At 33.2% G+C, this 15,521-nt stretch overlaps 1 protein-coding gene across 2 annotated transcripts in view; it reads left to right on the top strand.

Annotated features, from left to right (window-relative positions):
- Positions 1-15,521, top strand: part of SMC1B (structural maintenance of chromosomes 1B) — a 161,015-nt gene that overhangs the window by 71,575 nt on the left and 73,919 nt on the right. For both annotated transcript variants that reach the window (XM_077169162.1, XM_077169161.1), the window contains 3 exons: positions 6,654-6,800; positions 13,718-13,855; positions 14,145-14,261. In XM_077169162.1, coding sequence (XP_077025277.1) covers positions 6,654-6,800; positions 13,718-13,855; positions 14,145-14,261 — 402 coding nt within the window. The remainder of the gene's footprint in view (positions 1-6,653; positions 6,801-13,717; positions 13,856-14,144; positions 14,262-15,521) is intronic.

Genomic DNA, 15,521 nt, shown 5'->3' with positions numbered 1-15,521 from the left:
TTCTTGCCTAATTGCTCTAACTGTAACTTCCAGTACAAGGTTGGATAACAATGGTGACAGCACTTGTCTTGTTCCTGATCTCAGTGGGAAAGCTTTCAGTCTTTCCCTATTGAGTTTGGGGAAACTGGATTTTTCATATATTCTCTTTATCATGTTGAGGAAGTTCTTTTCTGTTCTGTTCTTTGAAGTATTTTCATCAAGAAACGATGTTGAATTTTGTCAAATTCCTTTTCTGCATCAATTGAGATGATCATGTGAATTTTCTGCTTGGATTTAATTAACTTGATATATTATATTAATTGATTTTCTTCTGTTGAACCAGCCTTGTATACCTGATATGTCTCAACGCTAGCTGGAATAATCCCATTTAGGCATGTTGTATAATTCTTTTAATGTGTTGCTGGATTCAGTTTGCAAGTAGCTTGTTGAGAATTTTTGCCTCTATATTCTTTAAAGAGATTGTTCTGTAATTTTATTTTCTTATAGTGTCTTTGTCTGGCTTTGGTATTAGGTTGATATTGGCTTCTTAGAATGAGTTAGGTAGCTTCCCCCCCCCTGCAACTTTTTTGAAAAGTGAGCAGGATCTGCACTAATTCTTTCTTGAATGCTTGGTAGAATTCACATGTGAAGCCAGCTGGTCCTGGACTTTTCTTTTTTGAAAGTTTCTTGATGAGTGATTTAATCCCTTTACTTGTTGTTCATTTGTTGTGGTCATCTGTTTCTTCTCAAGTCAATGTTTGTTGTTCATTCCTGTTTAGAAAGTTGTCCACTTCATCTACGTTGTCTAGTTTATTAGCATATGGTTGCTCATAGTATCCTCTAATTACCTCCTTTATTTCTGAAGGATCAGTGGTTATGTACTGTCTCCCATTTCTGATTTTATTTATTTAAATTCTCTCTCTCTCTCTCTCTCTCTCTCTCTCTCTCTCTCTCTCTCTCTCTCTCTCTCTCAAGTAAGCCTAGCTAAGGGTCCATCAGTTTTATTGATTTTATTTATTTGCATCCTCTCCCTTTTTCTTTTTGTCAACCTAGCTAAGGGTCCATTGATTTTATTTAACTTCTGGTTTTGTTGATTTTCTCATGTTCTCAATTTCATTTATTTCTGCTCTAGTCTTTGTTATTTCTTTCATTCTGTTTGCTTTGGGCTTAGTTTGCTTTCTTTCTCTAGTTCCTCCAAATGGAGAATTAATTCCTCAATTTTTGCCCTGTCTTCTTTTTTAATGTAGGTATTTAGGGCAATGAATTTCCCTCTCAGCTCTGCCTTTTCTTAACCCATAAATTTTGATATGTTGTGTCTTTGTTTTCATTTGCCTCAAGATATTTACTGGTTTCTCTTATAATTTCTTCCTTGACCCATTGTTTGTTTAAAAGTGTGCTGGTTAGCCTCTATATATTTGTGAATTTTCTGGCCCACCACCTGCTGTTTATTTCTAGTTTCATTCTATTATGATCTGAGGAAATGTTTTGTATAATTTTGATCTTTTAAAATTTATTGACACTTGTATTGTGACCCAATTTGTGGTCTATTTTGGAGAATAATCTACGAGCATTTGAGAAAAATGTTTATCCTGCTGTTGTGAAATATTATGTTCTATAAATATCTGTTAAGTCTAATTCATTTATCATATTATTAAAAATCTCTTGTTTCCATATTGATCCTCTATCTAGATGTTCTATCCATGGATGACAGTGGTGTATTGAAGTCTCCAACTGTTATTGTAGATGTGTCTCCTTCTTCCTTCAGTGTTGTCAGTGTGTGCCTCATGTATTTTGGGGCTTTCTGGCTTGACACTTTTGATTGTTATGTCTTCTTGATGAATTGTTCCTTTTATTAATACTTTAGTGTCCTTGTTTGTCTCTCTTAATTGTTTTACATTTGAAGTCTCATTTGTTAGGTTTTAGTATAGCTACCCCTGGTCTTTTCTAGTTGTTGTTTGTGTGAAATATCTTTTCCATCCCTTCACTTTTGCTCTGTATTTGTCCTTGGGTCTAAAGTGAGCCTCTTGTAGACAGCATATAGATGGGTCCTGTTTCTTTGTCCATTTTACTGGTCTATGTTTTTTGATTGGGGAGTTTAATCCATTGACATTTAATCTTATTACTGCAAAAATAGTACCTTCTTCTACCATTTTGTCTTTTAAATTTTATGTCATATCTTATTTTTTTCCTCTTTTTACCCTTACTGATAATCTTCATTTCCACACTCTTCTCCAGACCTCTCTCTCCTGTCTTTTCTTATCTACCTGTAGTTCTCCCTTTAATATTTCTTGTAGAGCCAGTCTCTAGTCACAAACTTACTCAGTGTCTGTTTTCTGAAAATATTTTCAACTCTTCCCTCATTTTTGTAGGACACTTTTGACGGATATAAAACTGTTGGTTAGGAATTTTTCTCTTTCAGAATCTTAAATATATTATACTACTGTCTTTTCTCCTCCATGGTTTCTGCTGAGAAATACACATATAGTCTTATTCAGCTTTCCTTGAATATGATGGATCACTTTTCTCTTGTTGCTTTCAGAATTCCCTCTTTGTCTTTGACATTTGACAGTCTGATTAGTAAGTGTTTTGGAGTAGAGCTTTGTGGATCTATTCTGTTTGGGGTACTGTGTTTCTTGGATCTGTAATTTTATGTCTTTACTAAAAGATGGGGAAATTTTCAGTGATTGTTTCCTCTATTAGTCTTTTTGCCCCCTTTTCCTTTCTCTTCTCCTTCTGGGACACCCATAACATATATTTCCATGTGCTTCATGTTGTCATTTATCCATGAGACTCTGCTCATATTTTTCTCATTCTTTTCCCTATCATTGTTTTGTGTGTAGGACTTCAGTTGTCCTGTTCTCTGGTTCACTAATCCTTTCTTCTGCCTTTCAGATCTGCTGTTGTCTCTGTTGTTTTTTTCATCTCTTCTATTGTGCCTTTTGTTCACATAAATTCTCCATTTGTGTTTTCCAGCTTTCTAATTCTTCTTTTTGATCACCCACTGTTGACTTTATATCCTTCATCTCTTTACTGAATCTTCTGTCAACTCATTGATTTGATTTTTTACTAGATTTAACATGTTTGAACATTAATTGTTTCAAATCGCTTGAAGTGTTAGTTTGTTCCTTTGACTGGCCCATATCTTCATTGTTCCTAGTATGAATCAATTTTTTGTTGGTGTCGCCACATCTGATTTCCTTGTTTATTTTATGTTGGAGGTAGTTTTCACTCTTTTACCTGGGCTTTCTTATTGGTTGGCTTTGTTCTCTTTCTGCTCTTTGGTGTTCATTTCAACTTATTCTAGACCTTTTGCATGGCTTCTAGCTAACTGTTCAGTTTTTCAGCTCTTGTTTTTCTGGTTCTTGCTCTCCTTTAATGAGACCTTTTTTTTAGAATTGTCTCCCCAGGTATCAGTGACCCTAGTCAGATTTTCCAAGACAAGACAGGCCCAGGTCTCAGGAGGAATATGTAAACAATATCAAATTTTTATGGGAATGAGACCCAGCATGTTGTTAGAGGTTCCTGTGAAGCATCTAGACTCTGCTTTTTCTATCCTTCCTAGCAGGTGATGGTTGTCAGCCTATAACTCTCCACCAGCATAAAGTGATGCAGTGGTTTTAATTCTAAACTGACTCTGTAGCTTCCAGGGGTGTGGCTAAGACAAAGGCTGAGATAGAAGGCAGACTTAGTCCATGAGATCTGAGCTGTTTGATTGAAGGCTGCCCCTTGAGTTGGGCTCCATCCTCCCCCTCCCCCCTTTTCATTGGGAAAATATGCCCTTTAGGAAATTATCTCCTTCACTTGACTTATTCATGTGACTCTCAGACCTATCTTAACTCCACCCTCACCTGGATCGGGGCTCGCAATTGAAAATTCCCTGAGGCTTTCTCTAATGAGCTACCTAAAACAGCTAAAATTAAAAATAAAAAAAAAATAGCTTTTCAAAGCCAATCCCCAGCCTCAAAGGTTCACCTGTCCAGAGCCAGAGTTGGTACCTAGCTGTCTATGCCTTGGGGTATATTCAACAGTCCAAATTTGTTAAATAAAACCACAGTTGGATGTTTCCTCATTGCAGGGTTTACATTTGGAGTGATGGAAGTTTTTGTAACAGATGGTAGTGAGAGTAGTGCAACATTGTGAATGTGATTAATCCACTGAATTGTATGATTGGGAAAGATTAAAAAGGGAAATTTTATGTTGTATATATGTTTCCACAATTTAAAGGAGAGAGAGAGAGAGAGAGAGAGAGATTCAAGAAGCAATGACAATTAAATACAATCCATGATCCTAGACTGGATTTAATGAAGGAGAAAAATTCCCAAAAGGACATTATTGAGACAATTGAGAAAAACTGGAATATAGTCTGTATAGCAGTGTTAATTTCTTTAACTTTATTCTTAAAGTGGTCACATAAGTGAATATCTTTTTTCCTTAGAGAACAAACATAGAAATAGTGTGTTTGAGAAGGATGATGTATACAACCTACCCTCAAATGTTTAGAAAATAGATATTGGATATAACAAATGTGGCATATTTGTTTTATCTGAATTATTCTCAAATCTCTTCCCTTTTCTCAAAAATTTCTCAAATCTAAATGTTTCTCAAATCTCTTCCCTTTTCATCCCTTTTCCTAAGTATTATTGACTGATTTCATGTCATCATCTCTTGCTTGGCTTTGAGCCATACATTTTCCAAATAGTTGTCAGAATGGTCTATGTAAAGTTCTATCTGACCATTTCATTCTCCTGTTTTGGTCAGACCATTCCATGTTATCCTCCTCACCTCTCTCTACAAGCCCCACCAGTTAGTCCTCAGTTGTATTAACTCCACATTCTTCCCAAAATGGTATATGAACCGCTCCATGAACTCCACTAGTCTCTTCTCTAGTTATTTCTTAGTTTACTTCACTTCCAAGGAATTCCAAACTACCTATGTTCCTTCTTTCCCTATCCCACCCCTGTGGCACACATACACTCACATATACAATCTATGAATTTATACCCCACTGCCCTTTCTCTGGCCACCTCCTGCTTTTCTGGGTCAGACTGCAGTTGCCTGCTTAATATTTCTCTCCCCTCCTACTTTACTAACAAAATCTTGATTTTATGCTGTGTAACAATCTAGGAGTGGCCATTGGATAGAAATGGCAGTCATCAGTGGGCCTACCAGGAAAGTTTCTTAACTTTTATCCTTCCTGTCTTTCTTAAAACACTGACGCAATGGCTGAAACTCTAGGAATCACCATAAACCGCAAAACAGTTTTGAAGATTGTTATGAAAGAGACACTGATACACAGCAACACACACATATACATATATCACTAGGGACAAAATGTAGGTATAAAGTTAGATTTATTGAGAAAAACTTAGAAGCAGAGAAGTAGAAACCCATGTGATTCCTCAGCTTTCGTTCCGTAGAGAGGTGAGCTAAGCAAAAGCAGCATGTACTCTAAGTGTTTGTGTGTTTGGGGGATGGGTCTTTCCTCCATTCCTCTTTACATATTTATGGGAAAGCTGGAGGGGTGAACAGCGTGCTTTCTGGTCAGAGAAATGGCTTCTCCAGACTGAGTTTAGTTGCAAGAATTCAGTTTCTATGCCATAGCTGCTAGTATCAGCTAGATATCTAGGGTTCCTCTAAAGAGCTAGATTAGAACTCCGATGCAGAAGCTCATTGCTGTATTAGTAGACTTGGGAGGGAAGTGTGCCCCAAGGGATTTGCAGAAGATAAAGAATTTATCTCTCCTTGAAGTGTAATCCAGTTGTTAAGGATGATAGAGCAATGTTATGGAAGGAGTCTCAGTTCTTGTTAACTGTGGACTGCTTACCTGTGGAATTTCATTTTTGAGAGAGAAATAAACCTAGTTTTTATTCCATGTAACTGAATATCGTTCTAATTAGTACCTCATATAAGATTTGGTGAAAACCTTCACCTCCTCGAGAAAGCCTTCCAGCTGGGTTTGGACCCCACCCCCATCCCCAGTTTTCTTCTTCCAGATTACTCTGAGTATCTTTTCTTCTTGTCATTTTATATTGTAAAGATTTGGTTATATGTTTCTTTCCCTACTAGCATGATTTCCTTGAGAGTCTGTACTGCATTTCACTCATTTTGGTCCCTCTAGTGCTTAGTTATAGAATGTCTCAAATATAGCAGTCACCCAGGACACGTTTGTTTAAATGAAGTGAATGAGGACTAATATTTGGTAGCTTTTTTTTTCCTTTGGTCTGCTCAATGCAGGGTCTCATCCTGCACTGATTAACTGATTAGAAACATTTGCAAAGCATTGAGAATTGCTTTCATATCCATAGTAGGGAATGTGATATTTTGGGTATGCTAATGTTTTCAATGTCGTTTACATAATGCATTGCTACATTCTTCAAAATACAGGATTATATAATGCAGACTTTTTTATATTAAATACAAGTATTCTTATTTTTAGTTCCCAATATTGAATGTAAGTTTGGAGCTAATATAAACTTATTTTGAACATTTTTAATTGCTGCTAATTTGTTGCCTAGAATTGCTTCAGACTTTGGAAAAACATAAGTTTGTTATTTTGTTAATAGAGTTAAGTGAATGGTTTCTTTCACCTACAAAATCTCAACTGTAAAAATTGCCACATTAACTCCTTACTTTTATATACATTTCTCCATGACAAATTTTTTTTTATTTTATAGACAGTAGCTCTTGATGGAACATTATTTTTAAAATCCGGGGTGATCTCTGGAGGTTCAAGTGACTTAAAATACAAAGCTAGATGCTGGGATGAGAAAGAGTTAAAGAATTTAAGAGACAGAAGAAGCCAGCTAATCCAAGAACTCAAGGTAAATCCATGTCAGAAAAGTTATAGATTACGAAGTAGAATAATTTTGTTTTTAAGCTAGTTTTTTTAATGAAAGTAATATACTGGTAGATTTTTTTCCCTTTTTTTTTTATTAGAGAGGTTGTAGGTTTACAGAATAATCATGCATAAAATACAGGGTTCCCATATACCACCCCACCACCAAGACCTGGCATTGGTGTGGAACATTTGTTACAATTGATGGTACCATATTTATAATTGTTCTGTTATTTTAAGTCCATAGTTTACCTTAGGATTCACTGTTAATGTAGTGTAGTTCCATGGATTCTTAAAAGTTTGTATTCTGTTGCCATATATATAATCAGACAGTCCCCTTTTTAATCACATTCAGATAATATTTATTTCAGTGTTGTTAATTACATTCACAAGGTTGTGCTACCATCACCGCTATCCATTACCAAACATTTCCATCATTCCCAACAGTAACCCTGTATATTTTAAGACTTAACTTCCCATTCCCTATTCCTACCCTGTCCCCTAGTAACCTATATTCTAGATTCTAACTCTATGAGTTTGCTTATTCTAATTGTTTCAAAATGGTGGGATCATGCAACATTTGTCCTTTTGTGTCTGGCTTATTTCACTCAACATGGTATCTTCAAGGTTCATCCATGTTGTCACATGTATCAAAACTTCATTTGTCTTTACAGCTGAATAATATTCCATTGTGTGGGAATACAAATAACACAGAATAGGATAAAGTTAAATTAAAAAATCTTTTCCTTACCAACACTTACATTTCAGCAGTATTTTCTAAACACAGTTTAATGTATAGCCTTTTGCAAATTTTCTCTGTATTTGCAAGTACATGTGTTATTTTTCATACGTCTTTTATAATAGACTTTTACTATAGTGTTTTGCAACAAGCTTTTTCATTTAATATCATAACATAAACATGTTTTCATTTTAGCACATAAAGATTTAGTTTATTTTTATGAATACTGTCTTGTATTTCATTATATAGATTTGATTGATTTAACCAGTCTCCTATTGATGAACATTTTGGTTTCTGGTATTGGAAATAATGTGACATTTAATATTTTTTTAGAGAGGGGTAATAGCATGTATCTAGTAGTATAAATTCTATAGCCAGACCATCTGGGTTTATATCCTGGCTCTGCCACTTATTAGCAGTGCAACCTTGAGCACGTTACCTAATCCTTTTGGCCTTAGTCTCCCCATCTGTAAAATGGGAATAATAAACATACCTTCTTTTTAGGGGTGTTCTAAGGATTCAATCATATAATCCAGGTAAAGTACTTAAAATCATGTGATAAGCACTATATAAATGTTTCCTATTATTGTTACTCTGTTTATTTAAATATTTCTCTAAAATGAATTCCTGTAAGTGGAATTTCTGGGTCTAAGTATATGAGTATTTAAAGCATTGATAGATATTACCAAGTTTTCATCAATAGAGTACCTTAGTAGAGCATTTATGTCCTTAAATTGCAACACTAGGCATTATCAAATATTGAAATCTTTGCCAATCTCATTGGTAAAAAGTAATATCCAATTTGTTTGAATATGAATTTCTTAACATAAATGAAATAGAGTATTTCCTCATATTTTCATTGATTCTTTTAATTTTACCCTCTATGAACTGCCACAGATATGCAAACTCAGAGAAGTGTCATCTACATACTCATTATAATAAAAGTATTAGAGAAAGTACTCTAAGCAGCACTTTAATTAGAACAGAAATCTAATTATAATTAACTAATAATGCTATACTAACTCAGCAAAACCTAGGAATTAGAGATGGAGGAGGGGGTAAATGTGTTCCAGAGGTCTCAACTGTGAATAAGAGAGGAAATAATATTCTAAAGGTCTATCTTGGCAGGGACAAGAGTGGGACTTGAGTGTCATAAACTACACTAGAACTTCTAAGTTAACATAGCAACAAAAATAATAAATGAAAAGAATAAAATACTAAAAACCTAGAGATTCAGGGAATAAAATGTAAACATGAATAGATTTAAATCTCCTGTTAAAAGACTAAGACTGTAATAGGTTAAAAACAAATGTCTCTTTTTTTTCCATCTAAATGTCGTTTATAAGAAATCCTCTTAAAATTAAGTGTTTAAATTAATGGGCTGCTCATCTAACAAATATAAACAAAAAGAAAGCAGGAACAACAAATTCATATAACAAATACAAACAAAAAGAAAGCAGGAGTGATGATATTAGACTGAAATTTAAGGTTAAAATCCTCACTACAGTAAGCTTTCAGTAAATATTGAATGAAGGAAGGACTTTGTGTAACAAAAGACAAAAACCTTCATTGTAAACCTATTTGCATAGTACCTAAATATTTAAAGAAAGAATACTTAAAATAAATAAAATTATAGTGAGACATCCATTTCACTGTATCTTTTTTGAAATTGGACAGAATTAGTAGAAACAATAAGAACCTAGATGAATTAATACATAATAAATGTATTGTAGTAGATTTATTTGGAGACTGTGTAGCATAGTAGTTTGACAAAAGCATGGGATCTGGAACAAAATTACTTAAATATATATCCTAGTTTTATCACTTAATTAACATGGTGGCTTTGGGCACGTTACTTAAATGTATTTATGATTTAGTTTCTCTGTCCATAGAATGGGGATAATAATACCACCTGTTTCACAGCGCACAGCATTGCTGAGCAGATTGAGTAACTTAATAAAAAATGTAAACTACATAAAACAATAATATGTGCTCAATAAATGTGAGCTATTTTTAAAAATACCCACAAAATGTTTATAAAAACTGATCATATGCTTGGTCATAATGAAAACCTCAACAGTTTTCTAAAAGTAGAGATTTTTTAGGTCACATTTCCTGATCATAATTTAATGAAATTGTAGTGACCAAAAATCTTGCTGTCCATAGAAATTATAAAATGCACCTGTAGATAACTTTAGGATCAAAGTAGTAGATGAACAAGAACATTAAATCCTATCAATATCTTTGACAGACAGCAAAAACTACTTTTAATGGAAAATGCCTTCATTGTAAAGTAGAGAGGGAAAAATAAGCGAATTATTAGGCTTTAGAAATTAGAACAACCACAAAATTAATACCTCAAACTTTAAAAGGGAATTATTTTTAAGCTGAAATTAATTAAATAGAAATCAAATCAACTCAAAATAGAAAAAGGATGAATGGATCTAAAGCTGGTTCATTTGAAAGACTAATAGAATAGATAAACTCTTTGCAGCCATAATAAAGGGAGAAGCAGCACTATATATTATCAGGGATAAGAATATTAAAATAATTTTAAGAGAAGCTCCATGCAGCTAACTCTGTAGGAAAAAAAATGAAAGAAATTGAGAACTTGGAAGAAATGGATGATTTTCAGCAAAATATAAATTACCAAGATTAACCAGAAAAAATATGAAACAATTGAAAAGACAGAGGTGGCAGAAAGTGGTATAGTTGGCCAACCTTATCCCCATCCACAACCTCTACCTTCTTCCTTACCTCTATTATAGAATATTCTATTATAGAATCATAAAAACTAAAATGACTTGATTTCTCAAATTCCCTGGTATTGAGGAGTGTCCGTGTGACAGTTTAGGCCAATAAGATGTAATTAGAAGTGGTGGTGCTCCTTTTTGCATGTTCTTTTTGAGTGGAACGCTTCAAAGGCCTAAAAATGCAGCAGCAGTCTTGCACCAAAAGACAGCAAGCATGAGAATAAAGTCATTGTACTATAAGGAGCTGAAAGCCAAATGCTGATTGAACCACTGTCTCACACCAAACTGCTTTTATGTGAGAAAAATAAACGTACCTATTTTTATGCTGCTGTTAGTTGAGTAATTTATCATTGAAAAAGCTCCAGAAACAGATGTGTTCACAGTTGAGTTCTAATATAATTCTAATGTTATTTAAACCATTCTAGAACTCTGAAAAAAATGGTAATCTCCCCATTGTATGAAGCTACCATAGCTTTAATATTAAATATTATATAGTACAAAAAATGGAAAGACCAACTTTACATATGAACACAAATGCATAAATTCCAAATACAGTATCACTATAGAGAATTCAGCAGTGTAGTATATAAAAAACATCTGAGAATAGGGTTTGTTTCTAGAATGCATGGGGAAAAAGAAGAATGCCTGGGTATTTCAGTATTAGGTGATGAATCAACATAATTCATTGCATTAACAAATTAAAGACAGGCTAATGCTTACTTCAGCAGCACATAGACTAAAGACAGGCTAAAAATCATATGATCATATGTAGAAAAGGCATTTTGTAAAATTCAGCAGGTGATCCTAAGTAAAATACTACATAAAAGAATAATTAATAGAAATTATTTTTAAAAAATGAATACCTCTTACTAAAATCTAGCAAATTATTTCTTATATGGCAAAACATTTAAACATTTTAGTTAAAATCAGGACATAGACAGAATGCCTTCACCATAATGGTCTTGGAAGTTTTAATGCATTTAGGTACAAAATGAAATAAAATTTTGAAACAAGAAAAACTGATTGCTGATAATAAGATGGTAGTTTAAAAACCACTAGATTTAATAAGAGAATGGAAGAGCTACATGAACAAAAATCTTTAGTTTTTCTCTGCACTATCAAGAAGCATCTAGAAATGGGAAAATATTCAAAAGGAATAACTAAATATAAAGGCTCAGTAATATTTTTAGAAAACTAAATCTTACTGAAGGATATAACATCTAAAAGGAAAGACATGCTTACTATATTCATGGGTTAGAAGTCCTGCTCCAATTAATATATAACATGCATGCAATGTTTAATTAAAATGTTAACTGTAACTTTTTAATTTGTTAAAATTATCTTCTAATTCTTACAAATAAAGAATTACCTGAGAATAGTTGAAAATATATATTACGAAAAAGAGTGAGGAGGACTTCCCCTTTCAGCATGCAGTATACTTTGAAAAGCCATTTATAATCAAATTGATGTAGTATCAGAATAGGAATAGACACATTAATGAAACAATAGAAATTCCATAAATAGAGCCATAAATTTTGTATATAACTAAGGTGATAAAAAGGATAGATTTATTTAGTAAATGGTGCTGGTACATGTGGTGAAAGTAATTTTGTGTCCCATCTTATACAATATATAGAAATAAATTCCAGATGGATTAAAAACTTAACTATAAAAAATTTTTAATTGAAAACCATAGATTCAGTACTATCATGGAACTCTTTTTAAGTTGACATGGAAAAGATAATCTGATAGAAATACATGGGCAAAGAATAAGATCAGGCAGTTCATGGGAAGAAGAAATCCTTATGGCCAGAAAACATGGACAAATGATCAAATTCTCTAGTCTGCAGGGGAATACAAATTAAATTGATAAGATTACTTTACACCCAATAATAAGCCTTGGAGAAAATTATATATACGAAATGCTTGTCACTGGTTGGGGAGGTAAGGAAAAGGGTCCTGGTACATTTTTTATAGAAATGTGTATTGTTAAAGCCTTTTGAAAGCATTCTGGTATTAGCTATTAGAATAAAAAACATGTGGGTGGTGCAATGGTGGTTCAGTGGCACAATTTCTCACCTGCCATGCAGGAGATCCGGGTTCAATTCCTGGTGCCTGCCTGTGCCAAGAAAAAAAAAAAAAAAAGCTTGAATACCTTTGACTCAGCAGTCTCACCCTGGGAATTCTATTTCGTGGAAATAAAAATCAAAAGACAAAAAACCTTGAGGGTATGCACACATATTTTTGTTGCAGCTTTGTTTGTGATACAAAAACTTGATGACAAAGTGAATACCCACTGTTAAGAAAACAGGTGAATAACTTTGGTTCAATTATACTCCAGAATAATATGCAGCCATTAAAAGAATAATTGAGCAACAGGACTAGATACAAAAACTCAAAATGGACAGCACAATAATACCTAATTGTAAAGTAATCATGTTAAAACACTGAATGAAGCTGCATCTGAGCTATAGGTTTTTTTGTTTGTTTGTTTTGTTTTTGTTTGTTTGTTTGTTTTTGTTTTTTTGTTTTTTTTGTTTTTGTCTGTCTGGTTATTTGTTTGTCTTTTTTTTTTTTTTTTACTATTTTTATTACTTTTATTTTTTTCTCTATATTAACATTCTATATCTTTTTCTGTTGTGTTGCTAGTTCTTCTAAACCGATGCAAATGTACTAAAAACGATGATCATGCATCTATGTGATGATGTTAAGAATTACTGATTGCATATGTAGAATGGTATGATTTCTAAATGTTGGGATAATTTCTTTTTTTTCCGTTAATTAATAAAAAAAGAAGAAGAATTGAGAGCATTGTCTGATTTGGATAAAGCTCTAAATTATTGAGTGGAAGGACTTTTGTGAGTAACTGGGAGAGAAAAGCAATATACAGAAAAGTTGTGTTCAACATGACCCTAAATTTGCAAAACAACTAAGGCCAACATATATGTAGGTGAATATGTATATGCATAGTATCCATATATCATTATAAGGACTTAGAGAAAAAATACAGAAGAACAAATTTAGGGAGATAACTTGGTTAAGTAATGATGAGTGAAGAGAGAAGGGAATAGAATAGGAAGGCAAGCAAAAAAGAGACAGACTACACTAAAAGCAAGGAAACTAGTATCATCTGGTCACATTTATGCTGTTTATTTGCATTGGGTGGAACTTGTACTTCCCATTCCTCATTTTTCACATGCCTAAACTGCTGCCCATTAAGAAGTGGATGTGTTTTTTTGGGAATACTGTATGGCATCTTGATTACTCCAGATAGCTAACGAACTTTCATTGCTCAGTCTCTTATCTGCAGAAGGGAAAGTGGGGTGTGAATTATTATATATGAAAGCATTTTGAAAAGTGAAAGTGCTTTTCTATTTTGAAATGTTCTTATTATATTTCTCCTTTTTTTAGGATTTAATGAAGGCACTCCGCAAGGAAACAGATTTGAAACAAATACGGACTCTAGTACAAGGAACTCATACACGACTCAAATATTCGCAAAGTGAACTAGAGATGATTAAAAAAAAACACCTTGCTGCTTTTCACAGGGTAATATTAGGGCTGTATTAAATTTGATAAAATTTAGAGCTAGAACGTAGCTCCAATTTCAGGAATTATGTTTATATAGCACTTTACTCTATGGTTTAGAATATATTATACTTCTTTAGTTTTGCTTTATTTTTATGGTTGTTAATCTTGTTATCCAGCTGTAACTGGATTCCATGTTACCTTACCAGAGTCCTCTTTTACTTTGAAAGATCCTTGTCACATTTTTGGCTTCACTTTATAAAACTAAAATAGCCATGTTAAAAAGAAAATTTTTCTCTTTTGTAATTAGGAACAATCTCAGCTACAAAGTGAACTACTGAATATTAAGTCTCAATGTACTATGCTGAATGAAGGAATCAAAGAACGACAACAAAGAATTGAAGAATTTCAAGAAAAAATAGATAAGGTCATAAATGTTATATTGATTACTAAATAGTATATAAAATACAGTTCTAGACCAGATATAATAGCTTCTTGAATATGTGATAAAGCAAACTTTGATAAGTAACAATGCCTTTATCAGAAACAGCTGTAAGTAAAGTTTTATTGGTTTGCCAAGTTAATTTCCTTGCATCTTTTGAGCATCACTATTAGGAGACAGTGACCATTGCATAGTTACTTTGTTATGCTTTCCAAGCTTTTTCTGCATGTTATAAAAATCATATCCTATTCATTCTTTCTCCTGTTGCCCTTAAGCTAGGAGGGACAGAATGTTGTCATCAGGTTATCTTTTAAGGTTACTTATTCACTCAGTATCTATTTTCTGAACTCATCTGTTATATACCAGACACAGTGCATGACTCTGGGGCAACAAAAATTTGGTAGTCCTTACTTGTAAAGAAACAGGAACTTTCTGATACAGTCCATTCCACTGTTGGATATCTCTAAACATTCTTAGAAAATTATTTATCTTAATATCACCATGTAGCTTTTACCTATTGCATTTAGTTCTGCCTTTCATCACATGATTTGAAACTGTATTTATGATGCTCCTTAGTTATTGCTTTTCCAGTGTATATATCCATAGTTTCCTTTATCATTTCACATTTACCATAGATTTAAGACTGGCTTTAATAACTACTCTCTGGATGCTGTATTGTTTGTCAATACTCAGAACAAAGCATCATGTCAGGATATTATCTGACCAGTACAGATTACAATGGAACTCTATGCGTACAACTATGACTTTCTACTATTTGGAAAGTTAACTACTTATGTTAATTGTAGCTTACTACTTCTGCATCAACTATTTTAGCAATGATATCTCTCTCATTCATATTTCATTTATATTCAACTAAAATCCTGACATGTCTTGCCATTAAAAACAGGTCCCTCTTATCTTATAATGTGTACATAAAAGCAGAGCTAAAAAAATACTGATGTTAAATTTATTTTGTTGGTCCACTGTAGTTTTTCTGGTCCATTTTGACTCTGTTTTATGATCTATTCCTCTTGGTTTCATGCTGCTGTCTTTCATATTACTCTTATATAAAAGATATTTATGTAGAATGTTACATTTTGGTGTAGTTAGTGCAAATGGAATCCCTCCAGTTTTGTATTAAACATTTCATAAAGCCAAAAGTTTAATAAAGCTAGTTATGGGCTTTTCCATTTAGTTTTTCTTCTTTTTTCGTTTTTTTCATGGACAGGCCCCGGGAATTGAACC

This window comes from Tamandua tetradactyla, chromosome 7, assembly GCF_023851605.1.
Source record: "Tamandua tetradactyla isolate mTamTet1 chromosome 7, mTamTet1.pri, whole genome shotgun sequence".
Taxonomy (NCBI): Eukaryota; Metazoa; Chordata; class Mammalia; order Pilosa; family Myrmecophagidae; genus Tamandua; species Tamandua tetradactyla.
The sequence above is the reverse complement of the archived record's forward strand: the minus strand, read 5'-3'. Positions and strand labels throughout refer to the sequence as shown.